Raw genomic sequence first — 22,335 nt, 5'->3', positions numbered from 1 at the left:
ATGCCTTCAGACAAAACACTTCAGCTGTGATCTTGAGGCAGAATATAGCCATACTTCTGTGTTTGGAAGATAATTAAAGTAGTGCCATTTCCTTTCTAGTGCTGCTTCTCTCATTGCAGTTTTCTTTCTATCACAGACAAAACATGCAGAATTGTCAGTGATTTTAGTAACAGCTGGATCAAGACAGAAGTATCTAATTTGGGAGTAACTCTCTTCAGTGATTTTATAGGACTGGTCCTTAGAAAAAAAAAATAAATAAAAGCAGCTTAATGATAAACTCTTTCCCATTCTGTTTCTGTGCACACTTACATGCACCACATGCTGCCACTCCCATAATCAAAACAACAGTTATCACTACCTGTGCCTTGCATCACCCAAGTAGAGAGTAAACCTTCATGAACAAAAGGGCACACCATAATTACACAGACACTAACCTTCTTTATTTTGTGATGTCACTCTGTCCATTTCCCAGCCAGATCTGATAGCCATGCAAGAATCTTTACACTGATTCTGGATGATTAAGCAAAAAACACGGTAAATCTGGCCCCGGTATAAATACTGAAGACTGCCAAATGTGTGCAGGGAAGAGAGATCCTGACATGATCTCATTTCCTTGTGCTGTTGGCGCTCTGCTAAGAGATTTGGCTGAAGCCAGTTCTGTGTGTTCTCTCCGCAGGCTGCTGGCATTGCAAAGGATCTCATTTTCCATTGCCAGGAACACTTGTTCAAAGTGACAGAAAGGTGCCAACCAATGGCCCAAGATTTCACATTGACTTTGTGAAAATGTTAGGACTTGGAAAATACGAAACAATGTTGAAATAGCATGAGCCAGTTGCAGCCATTCTCATGTGCTGGTGTAAGAGAATCAGGTGATCCTGAGTAATCCTTCATGGATTATTTTAGCAAATCTCCATATTGCTTTCAAATGAGATTATTGAAATAGAAGGATCCATAAGGGTTCATAAGGGTTATTGTTAGATGTCTACTGCTCCGTGGAGATTCAAATTTTGGAAATGACCTCTTTGACCTTACAACTTAGGCTTATTCTCCAGGAGATTTGGAGTAGAATATAATACTCGAAGTTACAGGTGACAGAATCACCTTTATTCAGAGACAAATCAACAAATAGAGTTAAATGTCAGAAACATCTAGGATGGCAAAGCAAAGAGAGCAAGGAAGTTCCAACACAGCAGCTGGGAGCAGCTTGTTGAGGTGGATGATGAAGGAACTGGCTGTATTTTGGCAGTAAAGGAAAGAAGGAAGATATCCCATGGCCAACATTTCCTGCTACAGCTCTGCTTATGTTTTGTTTCATTTTTACTTTTACATTTTTTCATTTTTTCATTTTCCTTTTTCTGCCTGGCCTGGACTTAATGCTAAGGAGAAAGAATCAAAAGCCATGAGTTTTCAACAGCATCCAATCCACATTAAAAAAAAAAAAAAAAAAAAGAATACTAGTGAGATTGTGGTATACAGGATTTGGGATATTATCTTGCTACCTATACAGGTACCTATACCTATACAGGCTAAAATAATCATTGAGACACTACCTTGCTGCCAGCCAGCCCTCTGGGCATCACAGCAGTGCTTCACAAGTGGCAGTGCCTCATTGCTGAGAAACTGAATTAGCCCCCCCCTCACCCTCCTCTCTTTTTTTTTCAGTTAGGATAGCATTTAAAAATAAACTTACTTTTATAATTGTTTTATAGACAATTAAAATTCATCTACATAATCCATAAATTACGTGGACCACTTGGCTTCATTATTGTTGTTGTTACTATTAAGAATGTGTTTACTTGTTTAAAAACTACATGTTGCCAAGCACAATCCTCAGCTGTTAAAACAAAGCTCTGTTTGTGGCAGCTATTGATTTGATGCATATAGATGTATTTTGATCCTGTGGTTACACCCAGTATTTACAGCAGGCAGGATGTGACCTAATCTTATTTTAAATCTTTCCTAGATGGAACATGTTGCACTTCATCAAAAGTTTTTACTTCTAAATCTTGCTTTGCTGCACTGAAAAAGTCCAATTTTTACATGTGATTTCAACAAGGAATTGCCATGTGCACCTGGTCTGGTACTAGATCAGGATTTTGGTGGCCCTGCCTGTGGCAAAGGATCTGGAACTTGATGATCCCTGGGGTCCCTTCCAACACAGGCCGTTCTGAGATTCTATGATTCATTGATTCTGTGTGCAGAATTTTAGTCCGTGAAAATCTTACTCTGCATTTTTATGAACTGCATTTATTAAATTCATTTTGATTTCTGTAGGTATGAAGAAATAGATCATCATTAGGTGTTGATTAGGTAAAATACTGGTAATGGTGCCCTGCTGTCGAGATAGCACTCTCCAAAGTTTGTTGTACTGGTGAAATATTTGCAGTCTTACTTTTCATATATAAAAAAATCTATTTCATCTTAATTAAGTCTGAAATATACAGACTTGTAATATACAGTCTGAAATATACAGACTGAATTAAAGGGAAACTTTATGGAACAAGCTTCTGAATTCTTCAGTCTGTTTTGAATAATGAAGCCAATGCTTTTCTTTTCTCTTACCATCAGGTAACAGAAACGCGGACTGGTCCTCTTGGCTGCAGTAACTATGACAACCTAGATTCTGTCAGTTCTGTTCTGGTTCAGAGTCCTGAAAATAAGATTCAGTTGCAAGGTATGTAGGTGTAATTTTATTAATTTGTTTTGGAACAGGATGACATTTATCACAGTATTTGTTTTTCTTTTTTTCCTCCTCATAAAAGGTCATTATTTTTTCTTTGTGTGTGTGTGTGTGTGTGTGCAATAGGTACATTTTAGGCAAAGTGAAGGAAATGTCAGTAATTCATGTTGCCTTTCAAATAAAAAAAATTTCCTTTCCCATCAGAAAGTAATCTGAATAATGCTGTTAACATTTTGCATCCCTACTTAGCAGTGACTTGCTCACCTTTCACAAAGCCCAAATTCCAATAGGTTCTACCAAGCACGGAATGACATTTCCTGTGCTTAGCCTGCTTTGCACGTTTTGAGTAGTAACCCATTGTCCCACTGGAATGAACAGATTCACCAGAGGAACAGGGCATAGATTTGCAAGGTCCTTGAGTAATGCAAAGTATAAAGGCCCCTCCGGGACTTAAAGGAAACCCATAAGGTTAGACATCTCACTCAACAGAAAAATGTGTAAAATGGTATCACTTCTGACTCATTTTTAATAAATTCCAGTAAGTTCATATCCTGGACTGCAGACCTAAATGTTATTGAAAGTGAGCCTCTAGTAATTGTCTTATTTTTTGTTTGTCCATTTTCAGTTACACAAATGCAACATGAGCAACTTTCTGTTACTGCTGTGAGAACAGACTGAATTCTCTATAATTTATATGTTTATGCCTAACTGTACACAAGGACAGAAGAGATGAGTCTTAATTAAACAGTTATCTCAAGTTGTAAAAGTTATTGATATTGGTTCATACATGACTTGGATGTACAGTGTGAAGTTGTTACTGATTATTAAGACCGGCTGCTAGGGAAAGATAACCTTGTTTAGTACATCCGTGTTTTTTTCTTCCTTTCCCTTTCCGTTAGGTGAGAAAAGTTTAAAAGGCACAATTTCTCCAAAAACATATGTATTTTCTTAGAAGAACTTGTCATTTTCACTGGAATGCAGTGAATAAAATGCATCCATAAATCATTTGCTATTTTAAAAGATCTCCAGAATTTGCATGATGCTTGTCAGTTAAAATTTATCTTTGCTTCAGTCGGAGAACTGTTTGACACATGCCATTAGATTGTCATGAGAAATGTAGTAACACAACTGCTAAAACTATTTCATGCTTATCATATAGGAATTGAACAAGACAGGACTGCTTATTTGGGCTTTCTTTTTTTCTATCAGAATTCTAAGTTTTTTCATAAATACACTTGTATACTGAAAAAGTACACTGGGGTAGCAAGAGTTTTACATGTTTTGATATAAGGCAGAGAAAGGCACAAGCAGACCAGCTTTTAGTAATATTGTCATGCATCTATAACATGGTTTTCTATCTGGGAAGATGATAAAATTACTGTTATAGATATATTTTATTTACCTAATATGTAGGAATAAATCTTCAAGAAATTGTCCAAGTGCCCGTGTAAGAAAAACATACATCACAGATAACCAATATACTGAGAAATAGGCTCCACTGTTTCCAGAGAGAATATTTTTAATCCAGAATATAATCACAACTAACAAATCGAAATTTACAATGTACTTCACTGTATGGTTGGTTTTGTTCATGTATTTGGACTGTTGTAGCCAAAGAACTGATAGTTACAGGTTTCCATATAACATAACACATTCTTATCATTGCAATTGTGTTAATAATGGTCAATTTTTTCAGATGAATAAACTTCTGGTCAACAATATGCTAATGTTTTTTATTTTGATACCTGAGTACAACATATGTTTTTGCAAGACCTCTACATGTCATGGCATGGTAAAGCATGGAAATGCCCTGCAAAGGGATCTGAGACACAGCAGAAGGATTTTGAGCAACAAACATAATTCCCTTCTCTATGCTAAACCTTTCTAGAATTAAGAATGACTTCTTTTTCTCAGGATTTTATATACTTACCCAGAATATCCAGCAGACTGTCTCTTAGCAATTTGAAATCCCTTAGGAGAGGAGGCATCTATTTGAAAGCAGCTGGTTTTAGCTAGTTCCAATGCATGCTGCAGTTAGAGGACTTTCAGTAGTGATGGATCAGGTCCCATCCTGCAAGGTCTGCTTGAGGTACTGGCAGATGAAATAGGAGTAAACCACTTTATAAATCCATACACCCAAAAAATCAATAGCAAAGCTGTTCTGTATTTGATTTTGCACAAAATGACATAGTTACACTTCATATGGAATCACTGTACACATATATTTGTAAAACACCTGGTAAAAAAGGCTGTTATATGTCAATGTTTAGAAATGAAATATAAGGCTAACTTTATTTTCCTAAAATTCCTTCCAGCTCTATTTTCCAAGTCTTAGCTTGGGTCTGCAGAAGCATGGAGAACTAGAGTAATTTGAAAATATGTGTATTTCAGGTATACCTACTTGTGTCAAAGCCAACATGGGAAATAAGTCCAATGTTTACCTTCAGATCTTTTTTTTCCTCCTTGTACAGCTTCCTTACTTTCACCATTGCTGTCTTCAATGCTGATTTCCCTTCAACACTCTCAAAATTTGCATTAGCTTCCAGTATAAGGACCATAATTTATCTGCAGGTTTCCATACTGAAAACTTCTTACATCTGAGGCTCTTCATTCAGTCTCTTATTAGGGAGAAGTTGTAATCCACCATTTCTGTTTTTGACCATCCCTCTAGAAGGAAATACTTTAGTATATGATTTGAGGAATACACGATAGTAGCTATTTGAATGAATGTTCCATACTAAGACAACAGTGTAAGATATATGAAGGTTTCTCCAAAAGTAATGCCTCCTATTTTATTACGTTGGCCCACAATGTCAGAGGCTAACGATTGTGGTATAGCAGTAAAGGCTGAACCTTCCCACAGATATTCTGTGACATTTTGTGGCTGAGAAACAGGTGGCAGCAGAGGAGTCTTGCAGGGGTCAGATATGGAAGTGCATAGGAAGCACAAGTGTGGAACTGAATTCCTTGTGCAGAAAAAATGGAACTAGTTGATATTCACTGATGTTTGCTGAGTGTTGATGGGGACTGAACAGTAGTTGTGAGTGCAGTGAAGGGTGGGTTGTGTGGTTCAGCAGTTGTGATAGCTGTGTGAAAGTTCTGAACAGTAAAGCACAGCTCTCACACCCAAAATGGGGAGAATCTCAATCAACTCGTGTATAACTTGGTGGATTATGTCCAAAAAACTTTGTACAGGGGTGAAATAAATTGGAAAGCATAGTGGCAGTATTGGAATATTGCAAAGTTTGCACCAGTTGAGTCCCACAAATGTGCACACAAGAACAGAAAGAATGTTGCATGCAAGTCTGTCAGGACCTACTGAACCAATATGAGGCAGAAAGTGACCTATTCCTGGATTGCATCATTAGCACTGATGAGACCAGGTGTCACCATTATGAGCTGAAGTCAAAATGACAGTCCATGGAGTGCTGAGTTGAATTCCCAATCGAATAAAAAGTTCAAGGTGCAACACTCAGTGGGAAGCAATGTGCACCGTGTTTTGAGATAGAGGAGTGATCATTCTGGATTTATCAGAACCCGGGGAAGTCATTAACTCTGACTGCTACATTCTGACGCTGACTAAGCTGAAAGCTGGAACTTCCAAGGTGAGGCCAGAGGAAAAGACAGCCTTTCTCTTGCAAAATGATAAATGCAGGCCTTGTTTGAAGACTGTGGAGCACACTTCCAATCTTGTTGTTGTTCAACCACAGCGTGCCTGGGCAACTGGTAGCAGCTGTGAAACAGTGAATTACCTCCACTCGTACAGATGCTGTGCTTTTTATGAATGTAGCGTGCAGACTCTTGTTCATTGCTGGTGAAAATGAATTGCTAATGGTGGTGATTGTGTTTTAAAAGTGTTTTGTAGCTGAGAATTTGCTCTGTCAAATAGTGTTATAGCTGTTGTACTTTACATGGAAATAAAGGAGGCATTACTTTCAGAGCAACCTATGTATATATTAAATGAATTATTAGGCAATGAAATTTATGACATGCTGCAAATGGTAGGAAGATATATAAATTTTCCTGTATTTTTTCTTTTTATAGATTATTTAACTTAACTCTATTTTGTTTATAATTTTTTAAACATCTTATGTAACTACAGGAATCTGCTTTGCTTGAGTATTCTTTTGAGTTTAATAACATAATACTTATTCTATTTCCTTAAGGTCTTCAGGTCATCCTGCCTGAGTATCTGCAAGAACATTTTGTCCAGGCAGCTCTGAGCTATATTGCCTGCAATTCAGAGGGAGAGTTCATCTGCAAGGACAATGATTGCTGGTGTCAGTGTGGTCCCAAATTCCCTGAGTGCAATTGTCCCTACATGGACATTCAAGCCATGGAAGAAAACCTGCTCCGCATAAGTGAAACCTGGAATGCATATAACAGTGAATTTGAAGAGTCCGGTGAGATGCTTTATGAGATTTTTGTCTGTTTGACTGTGTCTTATAAAACCTATTTATGCAACAGACTACATCTGAAGTCACCAGAATGGTTAATAGATCTAAAGCTAAACATATTCTTAAATGCATCCTGGATGTCAGTCTTAATTATTCTGATAAGAATTGCTATCCTCACCTCATGATGATCAGTCTGGGTAAGTACATCAGACTGTAAGCAGGCTGTATTGAAAATTCACGTGCTTTACTTTGTGGAGTCCAGGGCTATGAGGACTCACTCCCTTTTGAAAGGAGAATTCTACTGGAGGAGTCAGAAAGCAGAACAAACCAGAAACAAAGTCAGGCTGTATGTACTCTGAAAAGGTATTCTGAATTTTTGCACTGCAATGCAGCTGAAACAGCTGCTTCATTTCACATCCATTTTTTCTGTGCTGGGTCGGTGTTTCTCTTGTACTTCCTTTCCATCCCATCCCTCCAGAGGTGCTATGAACCTGACATGTTGGGCACAGCCTGCCCTTGATTTACCAAGGAGTTAATAGTTCAACCCACTGTAGCTGGCAACTTGTTTCTTTGTATGATTTCTGCTTCAACTGGGCCTATCCGCTTCTACAGCACTTCTGTGCCGCATCAGTTTTCTCTAAAGCACTGAGATTTGTTTCATACATCATTTCACCTGTCCTGTTCATCAGAACTTTCTGTTCTGCAGGGATCCTCAGGTAAAATCAGCTTCTGAACAACTGTTTTCATTCAGTAATATAAGTAACAGCTGTCTAACCAGATGGTGGGAAAAGTAAGGAGAGCTCAGCAGACCTGGGAAAAATTGTGAAGAAAAAAGAAATGGGTGAGAAAGAGAGGAAGTACCAAAAAAGCAGAAATTGCTATTTGAATTAAGTTGTATGGGAGAAAGAGAATGAGTAAATGGCAGAGAGGGGGAACATTACCTCTGTGATCATGGGAAGAATACAGGTGTGAAGAAGAAATATCCGTGCAGTACTTAACTGTGCACAGTACATTACCAGTGTACCTTTATTTATTTACATTTGTGATGCTCTTAAAGATTAATTTCTTAATTCAAGAATTTCAAAAGTCCCTATATCTGTTATGTTTTCCAATTATTAATTACTTGAATATAGGGAAAAATTTTGTCCCCATACGAAAAGCTTTAAAACTTACTATGTTCACTTGTGATCCTGCACATTATCTGTCCACAGAATCAAGCCTGAAGAGGAAGTAAATATTCTATTTAAAATTGCTTGTTTATAGTCAATGTTATCTTTTCTTCCATCTGTTCAAGATAAAACAACAATAGGATCAGATTTTTAAAAGTGAGAAATGTTAGATTTTTAATACTTAGATCCCGTTTAAAATTAAGAGGTGGCTACTTTTAGTGTGTATTTGAAACTCTCCACTTAAACTGAAAGAAAAAGAGAAGGATAGAAAGGAAAGAAAGAAAGGAAAGATGGAAGGAAGGAGAGAAAGGAGAGGAAGAAAGGGAAGAGAAAAAGAAATGAAGAAAGGAAGAAAGAGAAAAAGAAAAGCACAGAATCATTTTTTTTTCTAGGGTTTACTGCTCTCTTCCCAATTATCAGGTTTACAATATTACATTGCCTTTTAAATCAGGAGATACAAAAGAAAATTGTGTCTACATAGTTAAAAGGTCAGAAATTCTATACACTACAATTAAAACTGAATAAACATAACAGTTTGGTACAACTCATCTATACATACATGTACTTAGAAGATTAATTCAAAATTGGGTGAAATGAAAGCATGCATTATATGAAAGATTTCTTCCTGTTTTTCTTATATAATGACCCTGGTCTACAGTATGGGTTTGCTAGTAGTGACTATGAACAATAGAGATTAGATAAGCAAACACAGTTCCTGTTCAGCATTCATGTTTGTTACATGCAGATTTACAGATTATATTGCTTTTATTATTTTTTCTGACATCTTTTAACAACTCAAACCTCATTTCAGAGAACATAAAGCATTATTTTAGTTATCTTACATTTTGCTGGCTTTTTCATGTCTCTCCTTATCCTCCAGAAATATATACTTGATCACTATTACCTCAGTGAGTTTCATATAATTTTGTAATGTTGAGATATGCTCTATGTTTTCTCAAGGAAATGACAAGAGCTACTTAAAACTGTTTACTCTGAGCCATCTGCTTATTCCTTATCATATCTTCTGGCCTTCAGACTTAGCTACTACCTTTTCAAGATAAGCAGCTGTTTCCTTATTGAAAATCTATCCTAAAGCTGTTCAACATTTATTAACAGATTTCATTAGTTTCTCAAGGCCTTTGGCTGAATTAATGTGTTAACAAAGTTCTTTGAAAACATTATTCCAAGAATCTGTGTTCTTACAGCATATCACCTAATGCTTGACCACAAAAATATCACCTCTAATGGAATCAGAGTTTCTTTTATCCTCTTATCTGCATGAAACCAGCTTTTTACAAGAACTGGTGTACTAAAAAGACATCTAGATAGTCTCTGCTTGACCTCTTATCAGATATCGGTTTCAGTGAGATCCCAGAACATCAAACCCATTCATGTTAGGCTGAAGTGCTGCAGTCCTTACATAGATGACACACATCCCTGTCAATCTCTAACCAACAAGTGAGCATTTCATAGGAATTATGACCCACTGCTCTAAATTGCATGGAAGTATGAATACCCATGAACTGGCTCTGGATTCTGATAGCAAGGGCACGATCATGCATTGTACCAAGATCCCGGTGTGGCTGGATGCTGAGTACCTTTGGAAATCTAGCCACTTCACTCAAACAATTAAAATTACAGCAATTTTATTTTAAGATGATCTACCTAAAGAAATCTGTAGTAGTCCAACTTCCTCTCATTGTATTTAAGGCAAAAAAAAAGTAACAACACCAAAAACAAAAACAAAACACCATTAATAATGATATGGATGATGGGAGTTGCTCAAGCCATCTTCCTTCCTTCCTTCCTTCCTTCCTTCCTTCCTTCCTTCCTTCCTTCCTTCCTTCCTTCCTTCCTTCCTTCCTTCCTTCCTTCCTTCCTTCCTTCCTTCCTTCCTTCCTTCCTTCCTTCCTTCCTTCCTTCCTTCCTTCCTTCCTTCCTTCCTTCCTTCCTTCCTTCCTTCCTTCCTTCCTTCCTTCCTTCCTTCCTTCCTTCCTTCCTTCCTTCCTTCCTTCCTTCCTTCCTTCCTTCCTTCCTTCCTTCCTTCCTCAGTAACATGAATGAGAATTCCTGCATTTTTTGCCCCACAGAAGTAAAATCTTCATTCCAAGTCTTTATTTTCACATATCTCATTCTAAATGACCACTTTCTCCCTAGTTGTCGTATATGCCCCAAGTTCTGGCCAGTTGATTTTTTTTTTTTTTCCCCTCATAGGCAAGAAAATCTTTTTTGGAATAATTCCTTGAAAGGCATTGAATAAGAAGATGTGCAACAAATATTTTGGAGCTTATTTTAAAATAACGTGCTTTGAAGTTGAAAATTTATTCTTTCAAGCATTCAGTACAAGCACAAAATACTGTGGAAGAAAATAGCATGCCTACCACATATTGGAGAGAATCTTGTTGTCATAGTTAGACTTTAAGCGGATTCAGGGAAGTACTGAAAAAGGTGCTTAATTTAATCAGTTGTAGTGCAGTAACTTCATAGATTAGAATCGTGTACTTAAATGTTAGGTATCAGTTTAAACAGATCAGAAATAGGGCCATCTAGGGCCTTGAAGACATTGGCGCACTGCACAAAAAAATTCTTTATGCCACAATCCGTGTATCTTCACAGACATAATTAAGCATCAAAAGTTATATTGTAAATATTTTGGAATTTATCCTTCTACAGCTTTAAAAAACAGACTTCTTAAAACAGATTCTCAAAATATAGAATTTTCTCAGTCACTCTTCTAATACCTCTGCCCTATAGATAAATTAAACAATATGTTTAATTATCACAGAAAGTAAAAGTGGTATAATTGCAGTCAAGAGTAATTGATACTAACTCTCAAACTAATATATGCTGAAAATACTTTTTCAGTATTTCTAACTTCTCCATCATTGCTTTGATTTCAGAGTACTCACTGAACTGAATTTACTTTGCATTTTCATTCTTCCTGAGTCCTGGATTCCCTGGGTCTGGACTTCATACCCAGTGCATATCATAATTCCAAAACAACTTACAAATGTCTTGCTATTGAGCATTAGCTAACCTTTACATGTACTGATTTAAAACAATCTGAAAAATAAATCCACATTTTTCACCTATGAATCAAAACGTAAATCCTCAGTTAATGTATAGCTCTACCTTCAAAGCCATCCGTTTTTTTAATATATATATTGTTGCATCAGCATAGATTACTTTTGAGACTTTACACTCCTGTTTCTCAGTTTTATTACAGTTTTCTTCTTATTTGAATTAATAACATTCCCCACATCCCTTGTATAAAAGAATTGGATTTAAAGAGTTGAAAAAAAGCACATTCTCATAGAGGAGGAGATAAGCTTATTATGGAATTAAAAGTCAGTAACACCACAGAAGAAGTTCAGATGTCTCATTCTTTTCTGGGGGGAGCATTTTCATCTTATGTAATTACTTCTGTATAAAATCTACACAAAATAATAGGATACATCATCTGCACCATGTTCTGCCTTGAATTATCCATTTAAAACTGTCATTAATTTTTTATCTCCACCTTCAAAATTGCAAAATATCATAGAAATGCAAAATATCATAGAAACCACCATAGTTTGATGCAACACTTTCAGAAATGTCTTCTACTTCAGATCCTTCCTTTTCCCTGTATGAAATATAAATATACCGTAAATGCTTACTTTGAAAAAGAAAAGGCTCCTTCCTTTTTTTCCCCACAGATATGCAAATGTAATTTTACAAAACTCATCACCATAGAACCAATAAATGGTATTTGAGAAAGTGAAGAGTTAGTCTCACTCTGATCTTAAAGTAGACGTTAGTTAATTGAAACTCTATGCAAACTTGGTCAACATTTTTACTGTATACTACTAAAAGAGAGAATTTGAATTCATTCATTCAGTGCCTTTCAATTCATGCACTGCATTTGAGATTGATGGTAGTCTTGCTCTATAGGCATCTGAGTCAGTAGAGTTAAGACTTTCTAAGAGTTCTACTGTCCATTTGTGGCTGTGCTACACCCCTTTACAAAACAGCAATGTGTGCTGACTCCAGGCTTTGGAACTGTTCTAATGCTTGGAAGAAGCAAAAGATGAAGCGAAGGTGGTTTTCAACATTGAGCCTGTGAGGAATTGTAAAATACTGTCAGATGGTAAAATCAAGACTGACTTTACAGTTTGCCAGTGTGGAAGTGCAGATGCTCAGAGGAGAAGTCAGTTCACACCCAGTTATCCTTAAGGATTTTCCACTGATTGGCAGCATGATTTTTATTTTATTTTCGTTAACAAAGTCTGGGACTACGTATGAAAATCACACAGTAAATGCAACCATAGCAAATAATAACAACTGATCTCAAAATGTACTCAGATATCTGTTTCTCAAGGAAGAGAATTTCAGAATCGTTATTCTTGGACAGAGATACTCTTAGATGTCATCCACTTGCTGATTTTTATACTTTCAGTCATTTTGAATAACAATGTGAAAAATAGCTGAAGTAGCCAGAGCCATCAAAGTTAGTTAATGTGCTAAAAGAATTTATATATATATATATAGTGGAATATAACAGACTGTTTAAACAGTCTGAAATAAACATCCAGTTAAACAAAATATGAAGTTGAATCTGAGCATGTAGTGTTGAAGATGGAAATCTTAGACATCTGCTTGACAGAATTCGTATGATGAGAGCCAATGACAAATCCAAATCTTCATGAAAAATATGTGAATCCTAGTATAAAAGAAAGTAGATCCTGAGAAAATAAGTTTGCATTTTATTTTCTTTCCTTTTTTATTTTATTCTTTTATTTTTCCTCATAAAATGCTGTCAGCTGAAATTGTGAAATCATCTTAATTTTGAACTATACTGTCATCTCCCAGTAGTGCATTAAGGAATGCAACCAGTTTCAGTTCACTCTTTTATTTTCTCTTCATTGACAAGCACTTTAACTTTGACTGTAGTGTGTCAGATTCTTTCTGATGGATGACTCTAGAAAGTCTGAATTTAGACTGATGTTTAGCAATCTCCTTATTTAATCAGAAAATTCTAACATAATTTTGTTTGCCATCCCAATAAGCCACTGTTTTTTGCTATACCTCTGGCACAAGTTCGTACTAAAACTGCTTTAGAAAAATGGGCATTCTGGGACGCCTTTTTATTGCTTTTTGCTACCTTCAAATCAAAGTAATCTAGCTGACAAGTAAAAAGAGTAATTTTTCTCAGCTGCCAAGCCTGAAGTTTTTACTACATTGTGTATAGTTCAGCTGGGTTTCTGGCTCTCTCTTATTACCAGTTGTAATGGCAGCCCTTAGATCCAAACAAAGCCCACAATAACTTATGTGGATACTACCATGATGATGCTTTAAGTTTGTTACAGACTACATATTAATCACTGTGTAAATTCACCATGGTAGTAAATTCATCATGGTTCTCCATAACTGTTCTTTCAATTAAAATAAATAAATAAATAAAATTTTAAAAGAGAGAGATAATCTGTGTTCTAAGATAAACATTTTAAAATATAATCGAGGTGCTAAGTGTCTCTTTTACACCTGGTCCAATTTACTAAAATTGAGAACAAGGGATGAAGATAAATTCCTTTTATTTAGGTATGTCATGTCAACCTTAGAGCTTGCAATATATACATTCTGATCAGAAGAAACTTCTTGCTATTATAAGAGAAGAAAACTTCCAAGACTAGCTTTCAGTCTTTGTGTTGAGATTCCAGTTCATAAAGAATATTTTGAGCTGTGTAGGTTTGATTTTACATTACAGACAGATAGTACATTTAGAATCTTTCACTGCTATTTGAAGACAATTTGCATTCAAAGTTCTCTCTTGCTGTGGTCTGGTGATACATTATTGCTTTTCTAGTTTCTGTATCTTAGCTAATATGCTTGTAGAATAAGCTACAAAAATTAAACCTAAAAATAAAACTGAATGCTGAATGGTTTGTTCTGTTTATAAAGGCAACAGATTTAATCTTACTTGCTCAGAAACCTCATTTTTATTGATTCAGAAAAGAGGATGTATCTATCGAGTGGACCTTGTAATTTCTTTTTACAAGGCACATATGAGGTGTAATTGCACCGATCATGCAAGTAGCATAGTCTGCCTCTCTGTCGACAAGAATAGACCAGCAGTGATAAAAAGTGAATCTCGTGTGAAATCTTAATTGAAAGATTCCTTGTGAAATGCCTGAAAAATCTCACCGGCAGGTGAAGGTGTTTTTTAATCACTGAGAATAAAGTCTTCAGTCAATGTGGTTCAAACTATTTACCCCAGAGCAGTAGAGCAGTGTTGTTGTTGTATTTTTTTTTTAAATGGTGTTCATAGCTTCAGGCTCAAGGCCAAGAAAATTTAGCCTCCTGAGTTCTTAACATAATTATTGTTTTCTCTATTATCTTGCAAAGGTGTTAATTTGCTTCCCAGTAATTAACTTCCCTATGTGATTGTCAGGAAGTTTAATCGATAGTAAGAACAGATATACCAAGCTGTCGCTCCTTCTGTGACCAATACTTGTCACCTCACCCCTGTGGAGGTGTCACTGTTTTAATAAAATGAGCAGATGTGATGTGCAGAATTTCTTCTGAGAGCTAGTATCTAAATTGTCCTTCTTTGATTCCAAAGAAGAAGGTGCAGCCAATCAAATCCTGGCAATATAATAGCCTCAGGATCAAACCTAAGAGCATTATATGCCTCCTGCTAAAGCAGCACCTGACAAATCAATTTATTAAAGATTCACACCGCATTGAATTCACAGACACTTTAAACACTGTGATGATACTATAATAAAAGGAGGAGCAGAAGGCTTGATCTAATATAATTCTACTTATGTCCATTATGTACCAGACATAATGTAGTTCTCTTCAGAGCTGGTGACAGACTCATTCCTGGTGGAATTCCAATCTGCCTTGGCAGCTTTGGACTTTCTTTATTAAGAAGGATGTAACTCAATGGTCCCACTTTTCTTCCAGAGCAATGCTGTCTGTTCTGACTCATGGATTCTTAAATCTTCTCTTGTAAAAGCTCGACACTGGTTATTTACTTCAGTGTGTTTTACAAGAATATTTTCTGTTTCATTTATTTCTCTTCTTGAACTATCTTTCTGTGACATATTGAGTGTTTACTTGCTTTGTTCAGTATTTAAACTGTAGGAGTTATCAATATGACCAGGAACAACAAAATTAGCTTTTGAGGTGGCAGAGATTACACCTAAATCTACACATGAGAAATATATCCTAGGCATTATATGCATTTACAGTGCTATGGAATGATAGCAGTAGTAGCACTAGATAGAAAGTAGAATGGCCATGCTCCAGAAACATTACTATAACTGAATAAATATTGAAGTGATCAAAAAACTGCTATGTTTAACTCCATACGATTTTCCTTTTCATTTATACACCAAGAAGGGAATGTGAAAGGAGTACCTGGGCTTTCCTTGTTCCTAAGAAATTATATACTAACAAAGGATCAGAGAATATCTATTCAGCAATCCCACCTTCAGCTGCATTGACATTTTTCCCAGTGCTTTCCTCCTTAGAAGGCCTACAGTTTAGAGGAACTACCCTTGCAGCAGTTTTCAAAAAAAAAACAACAAAGCCAACAGGGGAAAAAGGGAACATGAAAGGGAAATGGAAAAGGAAAGGGAAAAGGAAATGGAAAGGAAGTGAAAAGGAAATGGAAATGAAGAGGGGAGAAGGAAAAGGAAAAACAACCCACTATGAGAATCATAGAAATTTGCTTTCCATGGTGCTTGCAGGGCAGCTAGATTGTACTTGTTCAGACTGCCTCTCCAGTATTAAATGCTGAGCTCCTGTCCTCCTTCATACACAGTCTATATTTACAGAGAACACACATATCTTTTCTTCTCTTTCTCCTTCAGAAAGTTCAGAAGAGAATTCATTTACTTTGGAGAAATGCCTTAATTAGGGGGAGTGCTGATTTATCATAGATGGGAAAAAATATATATATAAGAAAGAAAAAAAGTTCACTTTTATTGTGTTTTCTATGAAGAAATAAGTTGATTTTAAGCTGAAATCTCAGGTTTCCTTCAATTCTGTTATTTTTAAAGATAGATTTCTTGAAACACAGCTGTTTGTTTTAGTACTTTGTTTTCTACAGTCTTATGAATCACAGTGGTCTATTTTAGAAAGCATATATATTTTACAAATCTCTTTAAGAATATCTACACAATATTGAGGTAGCATTTCATTGAACAGCAACCACATCCAGCACTTTGAACTGTAGACCCTATTGCTTTTTATTCCCTCCAACTACTAGCTTTGTGGTTTGAGGTTTCAATTTACAGCTGACACTGGTACTTGACTTGCTGTAATATTTTATGCCCTGATTACAATTAAAAGCATTATTATGGGAAAGAAATGATATTACCATGGTCGTATTGTTAGAGTCAATTTCTTTTTTTTTTCTTTTCTTTTCTTTTCTTTTCTTTTCTTTTCTTTTCTTTTCTTTTCTTTTCTTTTCTTTTCTTTTCTTTTCTTTTCTTTTCTTTTCTTTTCTTTTCTTTTCTTTTCTTTTCTTTTTTCTTCTTCTTTTTTTTTTTTTTTTTTTTTTTTTTTTTTTTTTTTTTTCCTTTTGCATATATTCCTATTTTATTAAAAAATGTGGTAAGCAGTTGGGACTTAGGAGACTGTTCTTGTCAGGTAAGTCTTGCTTCTCAAGCTAATTGCAGTTACAACTATGGACTCCAAGCAAGATGTAGTTGCCTGAATTACAAGAAAATTTAAGATTATTATTCATGTTACATGGCAACAATTAAATTTGCAGCCTATTGGGCAAAGTATTGCCCTGTAAAGATACAATAAGACTCAGGCTCTTCTCTAAAGAACTGGCAATTTAAACAGAAAAGACAGCTGAGATGTAGCGGAGCTGAAGTGTTATCTACAAAATGTTAGAGAATATTGAGGGGAAATTGCTAAAGCTCTTTTGGCTCAGCTTAGATTGTTACCTTTTGTTACTCATTCATGCCAGCACCAACCATGCTGCCACAGGAGACCTGGAGACATCAGGAGGGACTACATGTCTGTAGGGGGTGAGGATAGGCCCAAGCCATGTCTTCTTCATCCTACTGAGTTTGCACAGAAATGTATAATGCAAGGTTACTGTGACAAGAATAATAATAAAAAGGGGGAGAAACATAATCCACCGATATGTCTGCTCAGGTGCATTCAACACATGAAGTAAATAAAATAAGTCGGAACTGTGCACAAGGTCACAGCAATAAAACATTGTTAGAACAGCAGAGATAGGGAGGGACAGCTTCCCTCACTGCAGTGTTGTGAATCCACTGATCCTATTCTTATGGTTTAAGAAGATAAATGGCTTCCCAAAGTAGCAGTGGCCTGTGAAGATTCGTGGTCTTTTACAAGTAACGTTCTTCATAAATCAAAGCTACATAGAGCATGAATTCACTTGAGCAAATTTGTATGAATCACTCTCGTTTGAACTGGTGTGTAAAACTAGATGTACCATCACACAGATTTGTACAGGACTAGTAGACTTTTGACAATTTGCCATGAACCTATTATCATGTTTTGTTAGTTGAAAAGTGTTAACAGTTTTTGGTTATGTAGCATTACACAATTCAAGACTGCGATGGTAGAATTGCAGTACCTTTAGAACAAGTGTTAAGCTCTATAGAAAAAGAAGATATATATAAATGACAACTGCATAGATTTTACAGACAAGGTTTAAGTGTTGGAAATGCTGTCATTCAAGCTAATGAACACACAACATTTTATTCACTATAAAGATTGTCAGACTTTTTTATTATTATTCTTGGATAAATAAGGAAGAAAATGTATCATTAAAGTGTCATTTAGAGAAATGATAAAATAGCCCATTTCAATTGCTATCTAGTGGTAAATTTTGACATAATGATATGATATACAAAGTGGTTTTCTCCTACATACAGGCTTTTCTTGGGCTTTGATAATGGAAAAAATGCAACAGTCCAAATTCATATCCATAAACCCATCTCAAGCAGTGTGTCAGTAAATAATGAACACTTAAACTGGCCAGTCAAAACAGTTTTTCATTTATTTTCAGGCTGGTTTTGTTCAATTAATAATTGTTCAGTTAATTTCTTTTTGCGGATTTGAATGCTTATTTAGAAGGAAAAAAAAAAAAAAAAAAAAAAAAAAAGGAAATTAATTTAGGATTGGATTAGACTGTACGATCCACAATTAAACAGAAATATGTATTTCCTGAAACTTTATGTTGTAATTTGACTGCAAAGCCATCTGGCAGCAATGGACCTGGGATTATGTGTTGAATATGACACATCAATGTGCTCAAGTGGTCAAGAATGCCAACAGCATTCCATCCTATATCAGAAATAGTGTGGCCAGCAGGACTAGGGAGGTGAACATCCCTTTGTACCTGGCAGTGGTGAGGCCTCACCTCAAATGCTGTGTTTAGTTTTGGGCTCCTCACTACAAGACTGACATTGAAGCCCTGGAGAGTGTCAAGAGAAGGGCAAGAAAATCATGAAGGGTCAGGAGCACAAGTACAATGGGGAGCAGCTGAGAGAACTGAGATTATTTGGACTAGAGAAAAAGAGTCTCAGGGGAGGCCTCATTGCTCTATATACCAACCTGAAATGTAGCGAGGCAGGGGTGGTTCTCATCTGTCTCCCAGTTAACAGGCAGTAGAACAACAAGAAATGGCCTCAAGTTGCATCAGAAGAGGAACACAGGAAGGCATGCTGCACAAAGGGCATTTCTGAACCAGGGAGATGCCAAGGTAATGAGGAGGCCCACCAGCAGCTCACCAGGAGAAGCTGGAATGAGCTATAGTTTTGCACCCTCCTGCACCCACCTATGAGTGTTATTCTCTTAGCAGAAGCAAAGATTGTTCGCAGACTTTGCACAGAGTGCGCCTTGGGCTGTGAGGAGAAAATTGCTGTGTTTCTAATCCCATACAGACTAGAGAGAATCACTTTTATATTGATAGGGTAAACAGCAGCTCTTATTTAAAAGAAAAATTTAGGAACAGTAATTGGATTTGTTCCATTTATGCAACAGAAGAAAGGGAGAAGAAAGTGCATTGATATTATGTGACATGTTATGCAAGCATTACATTGCAGATTCCCCAGCTGGGATAATTGCATTGACTTCCATGATGCTTACAAAGATACTCCAAAAAGGATATTAATAAACACACTTGCACGGAACATTTTGATATTCTGCAAAAGTTCCAAAAAACCCACTTGGCTTCAGCTGAAGTAAAACCCGAAGTGTGCTATGGTCTTGTGTGCATGAATTGTCTGGTATAGGTCTTGTAATTCAAAATATCAGGGATATGCAAAACATTTAGAGCAAAGGTCTCAAGGGTCCTGCTCTCCTCCCAACACAGAGAGCAGGCACCTTTTTGTTTATTTTCCCGTTGTTACAGGGAATTGTCAGATCTTTTGATGAGACTCGTTGCATTTTTCTGGTCTTCTCTGGCTCTGTCTGCAGAATACCAATCAGTGTATTCAGTACTGTGCCCTGCTCCTATACCGAATAACACTGAGAATCCAAGTTACAAGCTAAGTAGTTCTAGGTATTTATTACAGCCTAAATGTGTCTGATATGCATCTGACTCTACAGTAATGTTTACTTCCATTGTGATATTTTACATTTATTTTTTGCTGCTGAAATATGGTATGCCATTTCAGTCTACTCACTACTAACATGTGGAAGATAAAGCTTGCAGTAAGGGAAGGTGAAAAATAAACGTAGCCATTGATAACTGGAAAGTAAAGTAAACTTATTTGATCAATCACTGTGTATTATATTTTTCTCAGTATTTGAAGTTAGGGACTAGTATGAAAAATTGTATGACATGTGCACTTGATATCTAGCAATGAAAAATAAGAAAGTACTGAAATCTTATCATATGTTGTATCAAGTATCATGTTTTAATACCATCAATTTCTATGCCTCCCAGCACTGTAGTACTAGCTGTTAATCTTCACGAATGGCTGGTATAATGTGTTGATTAGAGTGTAATAGTTTAATCATCTCTCAGTGGTAGGAGTTCGTGTTGTAGTTTCACAGATCATGAAATGTGTCTGTTTAAGATATGAGTGCATTATCTTTCCTTTTTTTTTTCTTGTTTTTTTTTTTTTTTTTTTTTTTTTTTTTTTTCAGAAGGTGCTATGTAACCCTGCTTATTTTATCTCTGTCTCTCTTTTACCTGCAGTGTGGTGCTCATTAGCATGATCATTCAAGGCACAGGGATAGTCAAGGATGATGTTTATTACAGGGTAAAAAGAAGCACTTTCTTATTGGAAATGCATTTGCACTGCAAGTTAAAGACTGAAAACCTTCCTTATCATGTCTGAACACTGCATCTGATTAGTTGTTAGCTGTAAAGCTTGCAAAGGACAACAAATTGACAGTGGTTCATAGGTTATTACACAAATATGAAAATTGAAAAGGCATATTCTGGGTATGTTCTCTACTCTGGGATGTATATATATTTTTGTTATCATGAACCTGAGTCTGAGTAAATATATCAGTGTCTCTGAAGAACAGAAGTGGATGGAAAAGTTAGCAGTTAAAACAGGTATTCAGGAATGCAACTTTTGGATCTGATCCTCCCTGAGAGCATTAGTACACTCCTCTGAAGTCAGCAAAGCTTGGATGATTTATACAAACTGCAGATCCGAGTTTTGCCAAAGGATGTACTTTGAAACAGCTCACTCACCCCTATTTATCTTTTTTTCTTTTTCTTTTTTTTAATTATTACTTTTAACACCGGTAAATAAATTTGAAAATGCGCTCTTAGAGGTTGGGAGACTTTCCCAAACCAGTAGGCCTCCTTCAGGCAAGCCAGACCTAATCCCTTTGCACAGTAGCTGTGCAAGCCTTGAAGGGAAAGGAAGTCTGGGATGTGCTTTGCAGGGAGATTAAGGTGTAATTGTCTCTTTGTTACCTGGGAATTGTTTCCCTGGAGCTGCACCAAGAGACAAAACGCTGCTCATTTGGTATGCTAAAATTTACCAAATATTTAATTTTTTTTCAGAAAAAAAACAAGACCTGGGGTTAGATGTTTAGTCTTTTTGGATGTGGGCTAAGAACTAATATTTTAGATAAAATTAGGAAGGTGAATAAAATATAACAACAAAGATTAAGGGTTAGACTTCAAAATACTTCATGAAAGAAGCAAAATAACCTCATTTCCCTTAATTTTCACCCAGAGATAGCAGAGGGGCAGTGGTACTGATCTTAAGAAGAAAATAGCATAAGGCTAATATCCAAAGAGGAAGGCATGGCAAGAAAATGAATAACACATTGCCAAAGAGATTACAGATGAATCATTAAAACCACTTTATTAAATATTAAATCACCCTCTTTGCCCCTTCCCTTTCATTTTGTACCTTCCAGAAGGTCTTTCAAAACTATTTATCTTTCGGTGAATTGCAAACCATTACAGAATATCCTATGCTAGAAAATACCTGATTTGTTTCATCCTGACCCCATGTGCTACTGAATATGGAGGTTGGCTGGTCTAGCTCATTTAGGAAAGAAATTTCTTACTACCCTCTTAAAAATAAAAATAAAAATATATATATATATGCATATATTCATTTTTTTTTCCTATTAAAATATTCTGTAATAGAAAAAAAGAGATTAAACTAAACCAAGCAGGCATACCTCTTGATTTGATTATCGTAGAATATTCTTTCGTGTTAGCAGACATTTTCTCTAATCAGCCCTCTCCCAAAAGAAACCTAAACCTACAGCAATGTTATATATCATGAGCAACTCCAGTTTTAAGCAGGAGGCTGCCTCAGACTGTTGGATGATTGCATTCAAAAATATACTACCCAAAAGGTGCAACTGGCAGGGTGAAAGCAATAGGATAAGTGACTTCTATGCAGTAAAATGCAGCAGAAGGGCAGACAGAATTAAAGTACTGAAATATGAAAACTGGAAGGGATATATGTACATTTAAGAGCAGTATTTATTTTTCCTTCCTCCCCCCTTCACCTCATTTCCCGATGCTCCCAATTAGAGCCCTTTTAAAATGAAGTTTATTAAGATTCAAAACTTATAATTCAGCTTGTAAATTATACTGTTCATGAAAATAGACTCGCTGATT

General features: G+C 36.1%; 1 protein-coding gene across 3 annotated transcripts in view; it reads left to right on the top strand.

Moving 5' to 3' along the window:
* Positions 1–22,335, top strand: part of BRINP3 (BMP/retinoic acid inducible neural specific 3) — a 198,990-nt gene that overhangs the window by 136,237 nt on the left and 40,418 nt on the right. For all 3 annotated transcript variants that reach the window (XM_072342744.1, XM_072342746.1, XM_072342745.1), the window contains 2 exons: positions 2,569–2,674; positions 6,847–7,083. In XM_072342744.1, coding sequence (XP_072198845.1) covers positions 2,569–2,674; positions 6,847–7,083 — 343 coding nt within the window. The remainder of the gene's footprint in view (positions 1–2,568; positions 2,675–6,846; positions 7,084–22,335) is intronic.

Source organism: Excalfactoria chinensis, chromosome 8 (assembly GCF_039878825.1).
Source record: "Excalfactoria chinensis isolate bCotChi1 chromosome 8, bCotChi1.hap2, whole genome shotgun sequence".
Taxonomy (NCBI): Eukaryota; Metazoa; Chordata; class Aves; order Galliformes; family Phasianidae; genus Excalfactoria; species Excalfactoria chinensis.
Note: the sequence above shows the minus strand (reverse complement) of the source record. Positions and strands in the feature narration are given on the sequence as shown.